This window comes from Sorex fumeus, unplaced genomic scaffold (genome assembly GCF_029834395.1).
Source record: "Sorex fumeus unplaced genomic scaffold, SorFum_2.1 ptg000035l, whole genome shotgun sequence".
Classification (NCBI taxonomy): Eukaryota; Metazoa; Chordata; class Mammalia; order Eulipotyphla; family Soricidae; genus Sorex; species Sorex fumeus.
In genome coordinates, this window is record NW_026606092.1 from 2774447 (window position 1) to 2795608 (window position 21162).

The window sequence follows — 21162 nt, forward strand, 5'->3', positions numbered from 1 at the left end:
AGCAACACACAGAGAGAAAAAGTACATCAAGGAAAACTTGAGTGTACACTCCAAATATGCCAATTTCTGAGACCCAGATTTTTGGATCCTGTAACAATAGACCTTAAATTTATTTTTAATAAGTTAAAAATCTTCTAGTACTTGTAATGCTTTCTCCAGCAATAGTTGAATTTTTTGTAGTTTGTCATCACTCATCACAGTTTGAAATCACTAGTTTTATCTTTCTACTACGCGTGAGTAACATTTACACAGCATTTCCTTACTTTCCTCAGTGAGCTTCCACTGTAAGCCTATAGAGTTGTGGGCATGGGGGGCAGAGAGGAGAGTTTCCTTTTCACAGAGACAGGTATCAGGGAACAGGTTAGGAAGAACGGCTGTAACTACCCTAAAAATGTTCTTCTCATTCGACCAAGCCAAACCACCCTGACACCAAAACAGGAAGACACTTAAGGAAACTCTTTCTTGTCTGTAAAATTAAAAAGTAAGCTGTAGATCCATGTTTATCTACTGTGGCAAAAATAAAATCTTTATTAAAAGAACATAAATGTATTCAAAATCATTGTTGGGACAAATGGAGCAAAAAAAAAAAAGAATGAATAAAAGGAAAGGAAGGGTAACTCACCACACACAAAGCCATCTGGGCTAACAGCAAAAATACTTCTTCCTTTTAGCAGCTGAGGATGGGCACAACTGGCATTTACAAAACTTTGAAAGTTGTTTTCTGCCACCCACTGTGGGAGCCATTTTAGTTGGCAATCACACAAAAGGCTTGATGTATTTAAATGCCTGAGGAGAGTAATTACATTCAATTTGTTCTGTATGAAATGCAGATTTCTGCAAGTAAACTAAACTCAAGTAAATATTAACAATGCACTAAATGTGGAAACCAAATACGCACATCCCATGTAACAGACAGTCTATAATTCTGAAAATGCAAAAAACGTAGCATAGAATGATTTTTGGTTTCTGTCTTTACTGTCATATGAAGATATGCTGACGTATCAAAAATACTGTACTACCCAAAACTTATGATTAGACATTGCACATTACTAGGTCCCATCAATGTAAGCTGAGGATTTCTAACGAAAGAAAAAGAAACATCTCTTTCAAACAAAGAAACCTCTCTTTTTAACAAAGAAACATCTTTTTTCACCAACTCCACACTTGGGGCCCAGGGTTGAGGGTCTCCCATCTCATTCTCGGTATGGAATTGTATAGTCAATTTAAGAGAACCTGTAAGCTAAGGTTGGCCCACATTCCTATTTGAGTTAAGTAAATAATCAACTCCTTTTACTATGTGGTATAAAAAATAAGATATATGAAGAATATACGAGGTGCTACTCATAGAAACAGAATGTGAGAAGACAATGCCCACCACAGTTTATCCCTCTGTGCTTTTAATGAAACTCTTCAAAGAAAAAGGAAAGCTTACAATTGCTGAAGTTTCTTCATTTGTGAAAATGCATTGCCTTGTAAGGACATGATCGCGTTGTCACTCAGGTCTCTGAAAACAACCAAATTGAACAGATCAGTGGGTACTATCTTCACTGGGCAATCTGAGACAAAGATCAGGCCCACATTGGCCACAATCACTGGATGAGGAGGTCAAGTGCCCAACTTACACATGGCTTAGTTCAGACCATGTGAAAGATGAAACTTACAGATTCTACTTGTTCCAAGAAAGACTAAAATTAATTTGGCACACATTCCTATTCAAGTTAAGTAACAATGGCAAAATCTCAGGCACCTGAAACCCCAAGCAAGGGCACCCCATCATTTAGCTAATGGTCAATGGTGAAATTTATATTTCATTTCTAATGTATGAAACCTCAAACTCACAAGTTGTCCTCAAACCAAATAATTAAAAAGTGCCTCAGAGGTTTCCACTTCTGTAGCTCTCCATTGAATCTTTCTGATTGCTGTACTCTTAGTAAACCTTCTCTTCTCTTGCCTAAACATCTAAACATCTAGCTAAAGTGGACATTCTTTCACCAACCCAACACTCGTACTCCTTAGGGCCCAGGTCTGAGGGACTCCCATCTCATTCTAGGTATGAAATTGTATAAAGAGTCACTTTGCAAGAATCTCTAAGAACCTATTCTTGTAGATAAGAAGCAGATTCTGTAATGATGAGAAAGACTCACTTTGCATTACCTCACATAGATTACTGCTCTTCTATATTACTTTATCTCTTTATGCAAATTGGCAACCTCTAGTAAATACACAAATCAAAGTATGCTCTTAGAAAACCATCTTGTATAAGAAAACTTTTTATGAAGGGCACCATATTAAGTGACTTACATCTATTATAGCATTTATGCCTCACAGCAACCAAAATGATGGCATTACTGCCTTTCTCAGCATGAAAGGGCATATAAAGTTTGATCCTAATTATTTTCTACTTCAAATTCATATTCCTAACCACTAGCCTACTCTGATGTGCACAACCTGCTACTGTAAAAACAGTAAAATATTCAGACAAGAAGTACTTGCTGGGGAAAAAAAAACCCATATACTTTAGGCAGAACACTCCCAACATGAAAGAGCATTCAGGGTTGATTTCATTTTTAAAAAGTCTGAGTTGAAAAACACTCCCCATGACTGTCACTCTGTTTTCTTTAGAATACACAAAAAGGGATTTGGAATGAGAGAAGTGACAACAGAAGACAGTGAAGGAACTGAACACGGGCAGAGACCGATACTGGAAAAGTCAAGGTTTAAAAAGCTACAGCAGAGGTTAATACTCTACTGAGCCACTAATTCCACTTTCCCAGAACTGGATGGGATCAGATAACAAACTCTTTTGGCAAGTTTCCCCTTGAAAATAATTTGTTTTAGTAAGTCTAGCTATACTGGTCCACCCTTCCAAATTCTGTTTTGCAGAATCATACCATCACAACCTGAATTGCTGCACTGTCCGTGTGGCAAGCAGGGCGAACTCCTCAAGGGAAGTCCTAGGTAAGGTGGTTAGGTCACAACTAACTGGCTCTCAATACACAGCACAAATGAAGGTGCAAATCAAATACGCATTTTAAAACTGCTGCTCTTTTGAACAAGCTAACAGTAAACCATGTGGCCATCAGTATTCCTTACAGAGGGGATCTATTTTATACTGGTTTATACTTTTGCTGTATAATTGCTCTATATGCCCCTGATTAGAAGCAGTTGGCTGGGTCACTGTTCACAAAGGCTTGGCATATGTAAAAACTAGCTCACTCTTCGAATGGCTGAGGTAACTGAGCCTTGAAAGGCAGGAGTGTACGCCTGGGGTTTCTGAGGAGGGAGGGAATAAAGATTGTGAAGACAAGAGCATGGGTACTGACAGAGCCTACGAAACTTAGTTTGAAATCTGCTTCTACTAGGTGTTAAATATTAGTTGTTAAAAAAAGTAGTTAACTGAGGGGCTAACCAAAGAGGAAAATAATGAATCAAGTAAGAAGAGGGTGCACATTTTATAATTAAACAACAGCTAACTAACCAGAGTTCTCAAAACAGTGATACTAAAGTTACTTGAGGGACTATGGAAATTCTATGCTTAAAATCCCAGTCACCTTCTCAATAGAATCAATAAACAGTCAAGGCCTTACTTAACTTAATGACAGTTATTGAACAGTTTCCTTCTAAGAATTAAAGTATATTCTTTCTATATACATACTTAAGAAAACACAAACCCCAGCATGATACGCAGCAATGTCCTCAAGTACAAAGGAAAGTACGTAGCTATAGACGGGCACAGAGACTCATAGGTATGTAAGTGGGGGTGGAGAATAGGTGAATGTGTAACTACATTTTATGGTACTGAGATGATACAAAGACAATGTGTTGGACCTTTGATGATATATAAGAAAATAATCATGAGGGTAACTAAGTGCAAGGTACTTACAGATGTTCTAATGCATCCAAACCAGTGAAGGCTTTTTTGGTAATAGATCGAATGCGGTTTCCCTGTAGTATTCTGTGGGAAGGAGAAATACATTAAGACAGTTACCAGAAGACACTTGCGATGGAATTATCATAAAAAATGCTTTTTAAATATTTAATTCCATTCTATAGAAGTACTAGGAGGGAGTAACTATTTTCTTCAGTTACACTGTCACATACACTGTCACAGTGTATCTACACTCTCTATTGTGTATCCATATGTGTCTCTAGTAATGGAGTTTAGCATAGTTATAAGGCATTAGAGAACCCAGAAAAAACAAACAAACAACAAAAACATCCTGTTATTCAATTAACTATTCTGAAGGTAAAAAATAAAGCAGTAGTTTTTGGTTCCATTTAGGAAGAAGGAAAAATGTTATTCTGAGTATACTGTCTCAACACTCTAATAAATAATACAGTTGAGAGTGGAGACTTGTTCCTGCTCTCCTTCCCCACAGATCCCTTCACCATGCACAGAAATTTAGGGCTGACTATAACTCAATCAGAAAACCACATGCTTCAAACAGATTTTGGCCATCTGTGAAAGCCAACTGATGACTAGACATATATATATTTTTATCCTGTATTGCTTGTAGTCTTATCAGCATATATTAAGTTCCCTGAACAAAAAAGTTCTTGAGGGGTAGAGTGCAACACCAAAACTTTCTAAATAATGAATTCAGTAAGCATTGCCACATATTAAAATAAGTTACACTAACAGAAGTGTTAAATAAAACCACAATATTTAAGGAAAAAAGCTAATTAATACACAATTTGTATAATAGTACTCACAGCGGGTAGGGCGTTCGCCTTACACGCGGGCAACATGGCCGACCCGAGTTCGATTCCTCCGCCCCTCTCGGAGAGCCCGGCAAGCTACCGAGAGTATCTCGCCCGCACGGCAGAGCCTGGCAAGCTCCCCGTGACGTATTCGATATGCCAGACACAGTAACAACAAAGTCTCCAATGGAGACGTTACTGGGCCCGCTCGAGCAAATCGACGATCAACGGGAGGGCCTTTACCTTTACCTTTACCAATGAAATGACAAAGGAGCAACCAACCAGATTGACCACCTATTTCTAAACCCTTAAAGGTGCCAATGTGAGGAACTGACTTCAATTAAGTTCCTGGGAACCAGGGGGATAACTCAAAGGACTGAAACACTTGCTTTGCATTCTGTAGCCAAAAGTTTTGAGGTCTCTGAATAACCCTTAGAAGCAAGCCAAGAGAGTACCTTAGCACTGCCAGATGCAACCCCCAAACCAAAACCAAACCATTAAATTTGAGGCAAACCATACTCACAGTCGCCTCAGTTTGTCAAGTCCAGAGAAAGCACCATTCATGTCTTCAATGGTCCAGGAGATTTCATTGTTCTTCAGATCCCTAATTGAAAATGGGGGTACATTTCCATTCAAATGTAATGTTGCATTTCTTTTCAAATACAAGTGTTTTCTTTAGAGATACCATCAGAAATCACACCTATGTGGCCTGTAATTTGGAATAAGTACCTCACACTGTCTCTGCCCTTTTCAAAATAATTGAAAATGCCTTCTTGCCAAGATCATACCCTTGCATCTCAGCATCTCCCCTCAAGAACTTTTTTGTTCTCTTTTTGGGTTACAGCCGGTGATGCACAGGGGTTACTCCTGGCAGTGCTCGAGGGGGATCATATGAGATGCTGGGAATCGAACCCGGGTCAGCCGCATGCAAGGCAAGCACCCTACCCGCTGTGCTATTGCTCCAGCCCCCCCTCAAGAACTTTTTAAGTTTTTCACTCAAAATCAGAACAGCTGCGTTTGGTTCAATTAATTCTTCTGTCAACATGACTAAACTCACAAAGATTTGAAAAATCTGAAAAATACATTAAACTTGAAAACCACTGTTCCAACTGGCCCAGCAGGAGTCTGCCAAAGCATACAGCATGTCTTGCAATTATGTAATGCTTCAAATTGTGAACAGAGCAAAAGTTTCTGACAGTGCAAAAAATTCAAAAGTCCATTACACAACATTAAATTAATATTTGAGAGTTTTTTTTTTTAAAACCAAATTCAATTAATCCAATTCTCTCCTTTTTTCCCCCAGGACAGAGATCAAGCCTATATGTAAGCAGTGTGATAAGCAGAAGCCTTCCTTTGTTTATCCTTTGTGTATCTTTTCTGCTGAGTAATTTTTAATCTGTATTATATAAAAAAAAATTAGTGGATTTAATATTGTTTCCCTTTTGAGCAGTTACCAACTTCCTGGATCCTGAGAAGGCTAACTATAATCACCAAAAACAATCTGATCACTGTCCTTCTTAATCCCTTTAAGAAACACATATGGATGAAATGGGCCTATTTTAATCAAACTGATCTGGGAAAGATTAAGACACTACTTCTAAGGCGGTCCACATTTCCTTCACAACAAAGGAAATCTGCTTGGGGAAAAGTGGGCACATTTAGGAACCAATTAGGTTCATGAACAGAGAGCAAAATATGTAACTTACAAAGTCTTTAAACTGGAAAGCCCCCGGAAGGCACAATCAGCAATGTAGCTGACTTTGTTGTTCCCAATGTGCAGTGTATTTAGTAAGCTTAGGCCCAGGAAGCTTGAGTCATCTAACCTGGATAAGTGATTGAAAGTTAGGTCCCTGTAAAGAAAGAAAAACAAAACAAAAAACAAATAACAGCTTTATTTTTCAAGTCAACATAATTTGTTTTCTGAAAACTGGTTATCTAGATAACCACACCACCACTCATTTTAAAACTCTCCCTTCAAAACACCCAGGAGAACATTTGTTCTAATCCCAGCAATTACCAAAAATAAAAACAACACAATAACAAGACCCAACATTGAGCATCCTCTTTACTTGAAAATTACTATCATTGCTTTAGTCTAAGTGCCACAAAACAGAACTGGAAAAAAGAGCTGGCCTCAACTTATCACAACCAAAATGTGTCTAGGTTGCATGTGAAATAAAAGAAAAAAAACTGTCACCTTGGAAACTTTATTATGAAAATTTCACAGATCAGTGGTAAGAAGTTCATGCTCTGGCATGATCCCTGCTCCAAACCTGAGAATAAAAGGCGACTCACAGCTCACTGAGTTTCTGGCAGAACTCCCAGGCATCAGGGCTGATCCTGTTGATGGCATTTTGGCTGAGATGAAGTTCCTGCAGCATCAGCAAACCATAAAGCCAGCCCTTGGTAATCTCTGTTAGGTTGTTATGGTCCAGCTGCCTACATTGACAGTAAGAATCAAAAGCAGGATCAAAAGTTTGTTATCTCCTTTCTTCAAAGGGAACACATGATTACAATCTATCCCATCTTCCTATTGTTGCTAGATGGTTAAGTTCTTTTATATAAAGATATCTGCAATAATACCACATGCTTATAAATTCTCAGGTACCAGAACAACACTAAACAGCAAAGTTTTATGATTGCAATTTATGCAATTCTAATGGGAATTGAAATAAAAACAAACGTACAATTTGATCTACCAGAGTAGACATAGACATATTGATAAACACACTTACAAGATTTCCATGTTGCTCAGTCCCCAAAAAGCCCCGTCCATAAGTTTTGTTACTCCGTTTCTTTGCATTTTCAGAGACTTCAGAGCTCCAAGGCCTTGGAATGTGAGTCCATCCACATTTTTAATCTTATTCCGATTCAACTCACTGCATTGGAAAGAACACTTAAAAATTAGCTTATATGAAATTCTGGAGGCACTTATAAAATGTAATGTTTATACACATTGTTAAACCAATAGTGTGAAACCATATAAACTATTTTAGAAGTTTCTGAAACTCTAGTGAGATTTTTGATTAGCTGTGTCTCTTTCTGAAATGTGTGATAAGATTTTCAAAATAATAAAATACTGAAAAGAGACAATACCTGGCCCAGCCAGCGTAGATGCAAACAAATACTGGTTTTTTTTTTAATTGTTCACAATGAGAATATTGACTAATGCTGAAACATGAGGTCTACTTTAAGAGCAGGGTTGTCAAGTTGATCCTGTCCTGGCTGCTTCTAGAAGCTGGCTCTCTTTCACAATTCTTTTCATGTTGAATGTTTTCTCTTTAAGGAAGTAGTTTTCGGCCTTGGTTGCACACTAGAATCACCCAGGGAGTTTTAAAAATTTCTGAAGCCTGCATCTTGTCCCCAGAGGTTCTAATATAATTGCTCTGGGGTGTGGTCTGAGTACTGGGATTTTTAACAGCTCCCCAAGTGTCTGTAATGTGCAGCCAAGGTTGAAAAGCACTATACTGCAGGGGTCTGTTCACAGATCCTTCTACCATTATTAATGAGACAGTAAATATAGCCACTTAAGCGATCAGAGTCTCCTGCAGTTGTCGGTATTATTCTCATAAACCATGGCTGTCGAGAGTCCCCACTCCTTCTGCCAGGCCACAATGACTCCTTTATAAGGAGGCTGGTCACTGATTACTTTCTTCATGCCTCCAGTAACAATCTAATGTGCCTCATCGGGCAGAAGCTGGGACCAGGTGACTTTTAGGGGTCTGGGTGCTTCGAAGATTCTACAAGACAGGCAGGCCCGCAAAAGAAAGGTGCTCCCTTTCCTGTCTCTGCACTTCTCCTCCATTGTGGATTTTTGAGGACAGACGCCAAAGGCCTAGCAGAGATGATGAGACACTGTTTAAGAAGGGGCTTTACTTACAGGTGCTGCAGCTGGGGCAGTTTAAACATTTTGGGTGGGAGAGCTGATATCCGGTTCCTATTCAGCTTCAATACCACTAAGGTGTTGGCCAAATTGTCAAAATACCCAGGGTCCATCCAAGTGACTCGGTTGCTGTTGATATACCTGTGGAAAGTTTGAAGATATTGTTTTTCTTTCTGGTTTATTTTGGGAACTCCAAGTGCATTCATACTTTGTACGATGTAAAGAAACTCCTTCTGGGACCTCAATCAGCTGAGGTCATACTGTGCACGTGGAGGCCTGGGTTTAATCCCCAGCATCACATGAATCCTCTCAAGCACTAAAGGGAACCCCAAACACAGAGTTGTAAGCAGTCCTTGAGATCATCAGATGTAACCCTCCACTACACTGCCCCTCCCCCCCAAGAAAAATTTCCAGAGGACCTGGTCTTCAATGTGAAAATGAACACTTAAAGAAGACAGGTTAGAGTGAAATGTGAATCAATTGCTTTGTATATGTGGGGCCCTAGGATTAATATCCAGCACCACACACACAAGTACTTCCTTAGGTGCTTATGAACCAGTGTTGACAATGAAACAATGATTCAATCTTATTGAAGAGAGACTAAAATATATGAAGGTACAAAAATCCATCAGAGATATTTACTCAATTTTTCTAATAAAATTTATTAAGGAAACATCAGTACTTTCATGTAATATATATATATATATATATACATATATATATATATTTAAAAACACAGTTAACCCATATAGCTTTCCAAGGATACGTCCAGTTAGTTTTCCAAGGATACGTCCAGTTTTATTTGTGTGTTGGGGTGGGGGTGGGGGATTACACCTGGTGATGCTCTGGGGTTACTCCTGGCTCTGCACTGAGGAATTATTCCGGGCAGTGCTTGGGGTGCCATATAGGATGCTGGAGACCGAACTCAGACCAGCCTCATGTAACACAAAAATGTAAGACTAAAATGAAGATTGTGATTACTCAGGACTGTTTCAAATACCAGTAAGAAGTTACATTTTTGAAGATCAGCTGTAAAACTGGCAGGATGTATTATACCTTAAAATTGTTTTTTTTTTGGGGGGGGAGGGTGTTTAGTAATTATAACATTTTCATGATGACTGCAAGGTTTGGTTAAAGAAAAATATATATATTTATATATATATATATGTATATATATATATATATATCTGACTTACAGATATTTGAGATGCATGGGTGGAAATGAAGTTTTCAGTTCTGAAATATTATTGTTGCTCAGGTCCAAAGTTTCTAAGGATTGAAACTGCCTCAAATGTTCAGGTAGTATTTCAACAATCCTGTTTCCTGCTCTAAAAGCAAATCAAAGCAAACACACATGGTGAGAGGAACAGCAATTGAAAAGGTGAAAAATATTATCTATTCCCAGCTTGTCTTTCAGAAGTATGTAAAACCACTTCGTGCAGAATATTTCAACTTTAAATATTTCAACTTTAATCATCAAATGACAAAAAAAAAAAACAAAACAACAAACACTGTCCTCCCGTTCTTCATCGATTTTGCTCAAGCGGGCCCAGTAACATCTCCATTTTGAGGCATTTTGAGGCTTCTTGTTACTGTGTTTGACATATCAAATACATCATGGGTAGCTTGCCAGGCTTTGCCCTGTGGGCGAGATACTCTCAGTAGCTTGTCGGGCTCTCTGAGAGGGGCAGAGGAATCAAACCCGGCTTGGCCGGGCTGGCTTCGTGCAAGGCAAATGCCCTACCGCTGTGCTATTGCTCCAGCCCAATCAAATGACAAAAAATAAAAAAGATATCATTTCATCCACTATACTATGATCACCTGAACTGCATTAAGTAGTAAATCATAACATTAAAATACATGAAAACATTAATTTATAAATTTATTTTAGAACTACTGCGAGTTGGTCTACAGAACTGAATTTAAGTGGGAGTATGAGGGGGTAGGTGGGCATGGGGGTTGGGGGGTGGTGGGAAGGAAAGGATTCCTTGGGACACTGAAGGAAGGAAGCAGACATTCTGGTGGAGGGTGTGTGTAGGAATGTTGTATAAACAAAACTCTATCATTAGCGGTATTGTAAATCACGGTGCTTCAATGAAAATGGAAGGAAAAAAAACCACCTATTTCAAATCTGAATCTCCTTTGTCAACACTGTACTCCTACAGTGCTCTAGATTTAGAAAGCTTATTCTCATTACTGTAATTCACAGGGCTTAGAATCCCTAGAATGCTCCTGAATCAGTTAAACCTCATGCATTTTCATAAAATCCTGTGCTGCATTCTGACACAGCACTTACCCTGTGTGCCCTCTCTGCCATCCTGTAAGTGCCTTTGAAGCAGCAATAGATCTTCCACCCCTCTGCCTTAGAATGTATACAGAATATGATCATATTAAGTATATATTAGATACCAAGGCCAAAGCGAAGCATTTTTTTTTCATATACTATGCCATCTAATCACAATGACCTTTCTTGAGGCTACATAATTTTGGGAAAAGAGAACTTTTAGCCTAACGAGTACAAACTCTTCCAAATCACCTCCAGAATAAGTCTGAATTAGAGCCAAAGCAATCCCCAGAAGGCTAATTTCACAGAAGAGTGCTTCAGAGATCTTTTGGCCAGTGATGATCACCTCTGAAAATCCCCACTATTTCCTGCTCTTGCAAGAATGCTGTACTTCAGATTTCAAACGAATGTGGCACACACTGAAGATTACTGCTCCTAGGGCCCTCCACAGCTGCATATGGGGCATCCCCCAGAGCAAAAGTCCAACTGCCAAAATGGGTACAAATGTCACCTGCAGTTCTCACAGGAAGAAAGAATAATAAGGGCAGAAAGATGGATTATAAATTTCAATTTAAACAACTAACAAGCCTCAACATACTAAAATCCTCCAAATGCTACTTGTAATGGTAGGATAGGAGTGGAAGTAGAGTCATTTATTTCGATTCAAATCACCCAAGAATCTACCCCATTTAGAGAAGGAAGTGGTTTTGAGTCACTCCCAATGGTTCCCAAGAGTTTCTCCTGTGTTCTATGCTCAGGGGTCACTTCTGTAAGTACAAAAAGAGACCATATAGAGTACCAGGAATCACAACAAGATTGGTCGCAAGCACCTAATCTGATACTACCTTTCTGGCCTTGCTGCCCTATTTTTTAAAGTAACAAGCATAAGCACTGTATACTTTAAGATGCCAGCTTTGCAGCTTCATTTGTGATAATAGTAAAGCTAAAAAAAGAAATGTATTAGCAGTTCTATGCACAAGTCACAAATATCAAGCTCTTCGGATTGCCATAAAATTCTACCACCTTTGTTTAGAGTCAAGTCAGCCATGTCCTCTGATTTTAACCATTTCCCACATCAGTATGCATCGATGTCTAAAATTCCTTGATCTAGCTGTGACATACAGGGCAACGCAAGTGAGGCAATTAGTCAATTTCTAGGTCCAGGAGATGGAGTCAGTCCAAGAGAGAAGCCACAGGGCTTTAAGGTCAGGGTGTGTGGGTTAAATAAAATCAGGCTGTAGGGGACAAAACAATTTTCTCTTAAATGTATAACCCAAATGTTTGCATTACCAGGATGTCCTCCCACAAATTCTGAAGTAACCCTGAAGTGTCCGGAGTGCCTAAGTACCCCTCCCCTCTTCCCTGGCCCCTGTCCCTAGCTGCTGCCTCCCATCAAATTCTGCATCTAGTTTTGGTCCCTAGGCTGTGTGAGGCCAGTAGAGCTACACTCAGAATTATTGTCAAGAAAGAAAACACTCAATTGTGGATTTATGCAATAAACAGAGCAAACTGCTTTTTGTTTTGCTTGTGAAGAGAAGGAGACCTGCAGGTCATGCTGGTCAAACAAAGCTCACAAGCCAGATAACAGGCCATACAATCTTTGGTTTATATATTCTCTTATTTATAAGGTAATTATGAACAAGGTATTAAAACTGCCAATTACTTGAGTGACGAATAAAATTTTCCTTGCAGTTAAGTATGCTCCAGCCAAAGCCAGCAATTTCCTGAGCTGCACGCCTCCTAAATTGCAGTGTGAAAGTGCTCAAGTTATAGACGGAGCACACACAGGGCCGTCTTTGTCAGCACTGCTTCGCAGCACAAAAATCCCTTACAACTACCAGGATAATAGTCCCTGTATCACAAAATTTTAACTCTGTCCTAATGGAACTGAATTAAATCCAAAAAGCCATTTCATATTAACTCTCAGACTAACTGGCAAATAATCACCTGATAGGTACCAGCTTAACAAAAACAAAACAAATTGGCTTTGTATTATGAAAGAAGGGCACACAACCACAAGAAGACAAAAACTCTGTTTGATCACCTAAACCCTCAAAATAAACATTTGATGGTGGAGCAGGTCACAAGCAACTCCTTCTGAGAAGACAGATGTTCAACTCCAACTCTAGTTTTCATCAAAGATGGATTAGTGCCAAACTTGATGGCACCTTAAAAATCACTGCTATTTACTAACATTTTTTGGCAGAAAATGTACAATGGTTTAATTTTAAAAAAATCAGAGTACCTTTCCTATTATTTAAATTTATGTGGAAATGCCATCTTACCATTGTTCAAAGAGCATAATATGGCACTGTGAGTATGGAAAGGGATTTTATTCTTGTGCAAACCCATCTTGAGAACTATTACGGTTTTTGCCATCTGTTGATAGTACAAGGTGTTCCATGATCAAACCACTGCTGAGGTCAAGTATAATTTGTCTCTGTGGACAAAAACAGATCTGGGGGGTTGGTCAGTCAGAACACATATGGTTTTCTCAGGCATCTAAGAGGCCACAGGTAAATCAGGAACCCCCAATATTTTCCACTTTGGCTGCTCAGACCCAACAATAATGGTTTAACTTTGTGGATAATTTCATCTTTCAGCCAACTTTGCAAAACTACCTTTAAAAGGCAGAGGCAAACCTGGCTTGCTGTTATGAATGTTTACTAACTTAATGAACAAATGAACTTGCCCCTGGCCTTCTGGTGCTTTAAGTGCTAGTGGGAAATGGAGATGACAGGCAAATGGAGGTGATCACTAGAATGTAAGCACTATGACAAGAGGACAGACCCTGAAAATCAGTGACAGCCTGTGGATAGTAGTTGAAATTTTCCACAGATAGGCATGCGGTGGGGAGGAAGGAAAGGGGCGTTCCTAGAGGAAGCAAGTATGAGCAATACCAGGCTTCTTCCAAGTATCAAGTTCATGTTCATGAAAGTTGCATAAAGATGAAAAGTGAATCAGTTTGGAAAAGATGATTATGGATGAAGGGTAGGGTGCTGTAAACTGTATTAGGCATTTGGCCTTTACCTCAAGATTAACTGGGGTTAAGGACGAAAACAGAGATTATTTCAAGTGGTCATGTTGGACATGCTTTTTAACAAAGTGTTTATTTTTTATTTATTTATTTTGCTTTTTTGGTGAGTCACACCTGGCATTACACAGGGATTACTCCTGGCTCATGCACTCAGTAATTACTCCTGGCAGTGCTCGGGGACCATATGGGATGCTGGGAATCAATCCGGATCAGTCACATGCAAGGCCCTACCCAATATGCTATCATAGTGTTTAGTGACTGGAAGAGGGACAGACAGGCAAGATCTGGAAGAAGTGCATGCCGTCAAGGAAGCACTTAGTTCTACAGAGGGCAGGCTGTCTGGTCCCACTGGGCGGGGGGATAAAATACTACTCTTCTTCTCATTTTCCAGGACATAGGGTCTTTTTTGTCTCCTGACAGAGAAGCTGTTTCTAACTCAGAACCTTCTGTCCACATGGATCCAGTTCAGCACTAGCAGAATTCCATTCCATTTGTTACCAAGTGCTCCTAAAGTGGAAGGTCTTATAATCCTGGAGCACAAATGAGGGTACGATTTTGCTTGGGTGTGAGATTCTATTAATTACAAAAGCCTGCACTGACTTTTTTGGGGGGGTGGGGGGAGGACTGGAAAGGGGGAAGGCACCCCTGGTGCTGCTCAGTGCTTACTTCTAGCTCTGCACTTCAGGATCACTCCTAGCAAGCTCAGGGACCATATGGGGTGCTGGGCATTGAACCTGGCTGGCCATATGCAAAGCAAGAGTCTTGCCCACTGCAGTATCTCTACAGCCACTTACCCCCTGCCAGTGATATTTTAATGTATATGTGATCCCAAGTAAGCTGGAACAATAGCACAGTGGGTAGAGCGTTTGCCTTGCATGAGGCCAAGGCCAATCCCAGTTCAATTACTCAGCCCCTCTCAGAGAGCCCAGCAAGCTACCTAGAGTATCTCACCCACACAGCAAAGCCTGGCAAGCAACCCATGACGTATTCAATATGCCAAAAACAGTAACAAGTTCTCACAATTCGTTGTGAAACGTTACTGGTGCCCGCTCGAGCAGATGGATGAATGGAGGACAGTGACTGATCCCAAGCAGACAACTGTGTTATTATCTGCAAGATGATGTAAGTGTGTTTGTTCTGATACTCTGCACACCTGAGCAGAACATGTAAACCCAGACGAAATTATTATCAGTAAAATTTTGTCAGTGCCATGACCAATTTTTTGACTCACTAGTATTCGTACAAGCACAAAGAGTCTCAAAAGAACTGCAAGCACTTGGTGAATATATGTGATGAGAGTTTATTTTCAGGGTCTAAAAGAAAAGCCACAGAGTGCAACTCTTCTTTATGAGGAACCAGAATATCAGGTCCCCCCCCGCCCACACACACACACTGGAATTCCTGAACCAATGAAATAGCTTCTTGATGAATAAGCAATATCTGTCAATAGTTTGAACTGTTTCCTACCTATTGCACAAGGTGCAGTTTAAGGCTTTATAGTCTGATGTGCAAGATGAGCAATTTCTGCTACACACAGAGGCATATGCATACGGTATTTCTCTTTTAGAAAATGTGTATGCATCACAATTTAATTTGAAATTTCTTCTTGTAATGTCGCCATGTCTCTCCTTAGAATGCATTATTCTAATCATACCCCTTAAATCCAATTCAGTGATTACAGCTAACAAATTCTAAATCCATGATCATTTCTTATGACTACTGAGTAAGCATACTGACCGTATTGACTGAGATAGCCAGTCTGTTTCCCAAGGAAAGAACTACAGGTCGCTAAATAAAACATTACATTATGAAAGCACATTATAGGGCTATATTTCCAGAAGTAACTCTCTTTCCCTGTCCCCCCAAAATAACTTTCTTGACAACTACCTTTATTATGGAAAAAAAAAACCCTAACACCCCCTTTACCCCATAATATAAGCTTCTTTCAACAGAGAGTTGGCACGCAAAGAGCCTCTCTTATTGCAGATAAAAATAAGCTGCTTCTACTCATCTTTTTTTCTTAAAAGATAATTAAGAAGTTTCATTAAAAGCAAGCATGTTCAGACTGGTCCACTGGTACTATGAAATTAGTGAAGAAAGCTAACTAATGAATCTTTTGCAAGAAGAAAGATTCTTGATTAAGAATTAATGATACTGGTCAGAAAGAGAGGAATAGGCATAGAATGACTGCACTCATTTGTGGAGTATAAAAAAAAAAAAACACAAAATATGAGACTAACACCCAAGGACAGTAGAGACAAGGGCCAGGAAAATTGTTCCATGTTGGGAAGCCTGCCTCATAAGCTGGGGAAGAAGGCAGCTGTAATAGAGAAGGGATCACTACGTCAATGATGGTTGGAGGGATCGCTCGGGATGAGAGATGTGTGCCTAAAGTAGATAAAGGACCAAACACGATGGTCTCTCTGTATCTGTATTGCTAACCATAAGGCCCCAAAGCAGAGGCAATAGGAAGGAAATTATCTGCTACGGGGGCAGGGGTTGAGATGGGGTGGGTGGCAGAAGGGATACTAGAGACACTGGTGGTGCAAAATGTACACTGGTGGGAGGGATGGGGGTTGAGATGGGGTGGGTGGCAGAAGGGATACTAGGGACACTGGTGGTGCAAAATGTACACTGGTGGGAGGGATGGGGGTTGAGATGGGGTGGGTGGCAGAAGGGATACTAGGGACACTGGTGGTGGAAAATGTACACTGGTGGGAGGGATGGGTTTTCAATCATTTTATGACTGAAATTCAATCATAAAAACTCTGTAACTGTATCTCACGGTGATTCAATAATAAAAAAATAAAGAACACACAAACACACAGAATTTATGATACTGAGGGGCAAGGTAGAAGTTAAAAATAAAGAGAATTTATTAAGAATTACTAAGCAGCAACTGAGCAACTATAAGGAGTAAAGAACCTGTTCTTTCAGCTAAATGTCATATCAACATAAAATAGACTTTAGATCATGAGCATAAAAATAAAAGATGGCAACAGTGTTATAATACAAAAGTCCTATAATAAACAGGCACTATGTATATAGTAATTATAATGCATGGTAAAAAGATACTGGTTCAAAACCTATTCACACCAAACACAAAACCAACCTTTTCCATTCCCATGTATAAATTCAATTTAATCCTTTAAGTAAATATAAATTTAAAGGCATGTGCTAGCACATGGCAGGATGCTAAAGAAAATACAGAAAAATTCATTTTAATCTAAAATAATCTCTGTTGAATAAAAAAGAATTATCTTGATTTTTGAAAACTTAAAATCCCTACTCGCCATTTTTTAATCAGTTGTGGAAATCAAATCTGTGCGCTCACACATGCAAAGTATGTATGTGCTCTACCACCGAGCCACAGTCACAGCACACAGCCCTTCCTCTTTTGAGGACTTCATAGTGATTTTCACAAGTCAGATTACTGTTAAGGTTCAGCTCTGCACCTGAATCTCCCAGCAGCTTGTGATTTACTGGTGAGGAAACTAGGGAGATTGCAAATTCATCTTGGTTCTCCCAAATTCAAGATTAATTAAGTGCATTAGAACAGCTCTCATTTGTCTAGAATCAAGTTTTGTGTAAGTCTATACAGAGTGTTCCATATAAGATGCATATGCATATCAGAAAACTGTTAATTATTGTATCTTCCAGCCAGGAAAAAGAAAACATAGAACTGAACCCATATATTAACCCAACAAGCTTTTCTCTCTGCACTGGCTGCGACTCAGTTCTACTGAAATCTTTCAACCTAGAAAAGTGTTCTTTGGTTCCAGAAAATGCTCATGTCTCTGATTGTATCTTCCCCTCAATCTCCACACCACAGTTGTTTTACTTTTCTTTCTGTGTGTCTTTCCTTTGTTTTGTTTTGGGTCATACTTGACAGTGCTCAAGGTTAATTCCTGGCTCTATACTCAGAGATCACTCCTGGTGGGCTTGAGAGATCATATGTGGTGCCAGGGATTAAACTCAGGTTGACCATTTGTAAGGCAAGCACCTTGCTCGCTGCTCTATCAGTCCAGACCCTACAGCTGTTTCTTTTTAATCAGAATTCCAGTTAGGCAAGTGTGGGACGTCTTACTTGACTGTCTGCTTTCCCATTTCTGTCCTCTGTAGTCTTTCATTCCTTTCATTTCTAGGTTCCTCCAACAACTCAATTACCTTTCAAAAGTGTCCAGGTCCTTTATTCAAACTCAGTTTTGAAATATTCCTTTCTGTTACTACTTCTGTCATCCTTTTCTTGGAAGGAAGGGGGTGCCAAAAGAAAAGCCTTCTCTTTGTGGGAGATTTCTTCTCTCCTCTCCCCAGAGAGCCACGCTGCACTGCATTCCCTTCTCCTTGCAGTGTCTCTGGTTCCATTTACTTCTGAATTAGAATTTAGTATAAGAAACTTCTTTAAAATCTGATGATTTTTGGTTATTCATGCACATTTCATAAAAAGAACAGCCCTTAATAGCTTACTGGAAGACCATCAATCCATGAAATGGACTCAGTGTTCGAACCCCCCATGGGGGGTGAGGCAGAACCTATTTTTTAACAATCTCATGTCTCCACTCCCAGTGAGGACAACGAACAGTGTTAAGTGCCTGGGACGGTGAGCAGTGAGAACAGGCAAAACCAACTCAGTATTCAGATTTCATTTAATTTGCTTTGTTGTAGAAGATGCTGTCTTTGGTTCCCACCCTTTGCCCTGTTGGGCATGTGGCCCAAATTCCCTCCTCTCTGTTTCAACTATCTGAGGACAAGCTTGCAGTCTGATTATAGTGACAGAAGGGTAGTCATTGGTAGTAGCTTCGAGTTTCAGAGGAAAAGCCTGGATATCTGCCTTCTTTTATGTAAGATGTTTAACCAATACTCCGTTTTAAGTCCTACTCAGCAATGTCCCCGCCGCCCCCCTTTTATAAGCTCTGTATTCCAGAACTACTCTGAGGTTCTGCAACAAACACAAAAACAAAAAGTGTGTTTTTTGGGGGGAGGGGGGCACTCTACTTTTTTCTCTAAAGTCAGTTATAATTCGTTGGTTTGCTTGTAAAATGTTTATGGCATCTTTCATCTAGACTCTCTCCTAGTTAGTTCATCTTTGTTTCTGACATGGACTTTTAAAAATATAATTCTTGACTCTCATTTTTAAAAAGAGTTTAGGAAGGAGCAAAGTGAAATATATGCAGTCAGTCCATCACACTTAATAGCAAGTTTTCAATAGAAATTCCATCAGTAAATATAAGCAGTTTTCCTTTTTTAAAAAAATGTTTAAAAAATACCTTCAGGTTCTTTTAAATTGAAAAATCATTCAATCTGGATTTATGAAAGATCAAAAATTGGCACGATTACGTCTAACTTCTCTCTAACATAATTATACAGAGGATTGATTCTAGTCTGCAGAAATTCATCAGGCTAAGCTAATGTCATTCAATTTTCTGATATGGTTCACAGGTCTAGGAATTCAGGAACACCATAGTCATAGAATGTCCTAATTTCACCAAGTAACTTAGGAGTATGATTTAGCAAATGTGGTGATCACAGAGACAAGTGGTGTCTTTTATAGACTGGCCTGGACCTTTAGAGAAGGAAGCTGCTCCCTGGTGCTATTGAGTCCATTATAGCCTGGTACCATCAGCACTTCTATAAACATGATTAGAAATATAATCAAGTGCAAATGTCACAAAGCTACATGTTTAGTAAAGGGTTCACGACCGTAAATTCTAAAGAGAGTTAAAAATGGTCTAGAAGTAACTAGAAAAATCAAGTTGGGATAAGGCTGTATTCTGAAAATTTAATCACCATTTAAAAGGTCTATTTAAAAGCAATTCTTATGTAAAGTATATAGTACCTGGGGAATCTCTGTTAACAAGTCAATAAAAACCAATAATATAATACATTCTTTACTTTATAACTGGCACTACTATTAATCTTGAGCTTTGTTAGTGTCAGCATTCTGGTCAAAAGAGAAAAACCCACTACATTCTGGACATACCTCAGATGTCTTATTATGAGTGTCATACTTCATTCGTACTGTTAAGCTGGAGACAAGGGGTCGGGAGGGCAGGACTTAAAGCGTCCAGACCTGCACTATCAAGGACAACAGCCAGTGACCTAATGTGTTTACTTAAACTTAAATACAATGAAAAATTCCCCAGGTCCACGACCCACACTTCAAGTGTCCAGTATTATGTGGCTAGTGGTTTCCATACTGAACAGCACAGAATGCTACCACCTTTCCAGAAGTGCTACTGACCAGTCTAATTCAATGTCCATACAGGATAGAGGAAATGGAAGCGGGGTCTAGAAGAGAAAGCTTTAAAAGCCCTGTATTTTCAGCATTCTTCTGAAGAAAATAAAAGGAAGCAATTCAACCCAGCACCGGGACAATAGGCCAATGCTATATAACACACAAGCTGTGTAACAATCAGAACTATTATAGGATAAAATGATTCCATGCCCAAAAAAATGAGCTTTTGGCCCTGCAAGTGTTCAAGTGGAGTTTAGATAACCTATCTTTTACTGATTTCTCCTAAGGGGAACTGTCTCTTCGTTACTAGGACAGGCAGGCATTCAAAATTAACAACAACAAAAAAGGGTCAAGCAATACAGTAAGTTGTTTCTAATTCCATCCAACTTCTCCTTGATACTTACATGGAGACACGATAGTGATGAGAAAATAATATTAAGAGACAGGAAGAAAGAAAAAAAGAGTAATTTACAGAATGAATTGAGCATCTTTCACATTCTGCTAGCTCCTCTTCCACCTGCCTCTACTCCTAGGTCAGTCTGTGGTGTACAATTGTGACCACTAAGGTCCAGTTCCAATTCTCCTCTATTTTGTGATGAAAACATTAAAAGTTGCACATAAAGAATAAAAATCACAGCCCCCAAATAGAAACCACATTTATCCTGTATTGTGTGGTAACTTCAGAATGAAAATTACTTTAATATTTCATTTTGCCTTCAACCTTAGTCCAGAGACTGTTCTATTTATTGCTAAAGCTTCAGAGAGAGGGTGAGAGGCAGCCACAGCAGCGCGGGATTTTAATTATTAGAAAGGAGGTGCTTATGTTTATAATTGCTTTTTCTTTCATGTTTGGAATCTGGGACTTAAGCAACTTTCAGCAATATAAAGAGTGGTACTGATTTGAGCCTGGTTTCATGGGGGAAGTGGGTGAGTGTCTCTAGTAAGTAGTCTTGAACCACTGGTCTATGGAGAGAGCAGAGATACTAAACTAGAGAAAGAGAAAAAGTAACTAAGCCAAGACA

General features: G+C 39.3%; 1 protein-coding gene across 2 annotated transcripts in view; it reads right to left on the reverse strand.

Moving 5' to 3' along the window:
* The window catches only part of LRIG3 (leucine rich repeats and immunoglobulin like domains 3), a 46182-nt gene that overhangs the window by 10652 nt on the left and 14368 nt on the right, over positions 1 to 21162 (reverse strand). The window contains exons 4-12 of one of the 2 annotated variants that reach the window (XM_056117616.1): positions 9781 to 9912; positions 8582 to 8725; positions 7437 to 7580; positions 6997 to 7140; positions 6408 to 6551; positions 5225 to 5305; positions 3884 to 3955; positions 1433 to 1504; positions 623 to 786 (exon numbers count right to left, since the gene is read on the reverse strand). In XM_056117616.1, coding sequence (XP_055973591.1) covers positions 623 to 786; positions 1433 to 1504; positions 3884 to 3955; positions 5225 to 5305; positions 6408 to 6551; positions 6997 to 7140; positions 7437 to 7580; positions 8582 to 8725; positions 9781 to 9912 — 1097 coding nt within the window. The remainder of the gene's footprint in view (positions 1 to 622; positions 787 to 1432; positions 1505 to 3883; positions 3956 to 5224; positions 5306 to 6407; positions 6552 to 6996; positions 7141 to 7436; positions 7581 to 8581; positions 8726 to 9780; positions 9913 to 21162) is intronic. The other variant, XM_056117617.1, reaches the window with a different exon arrangement.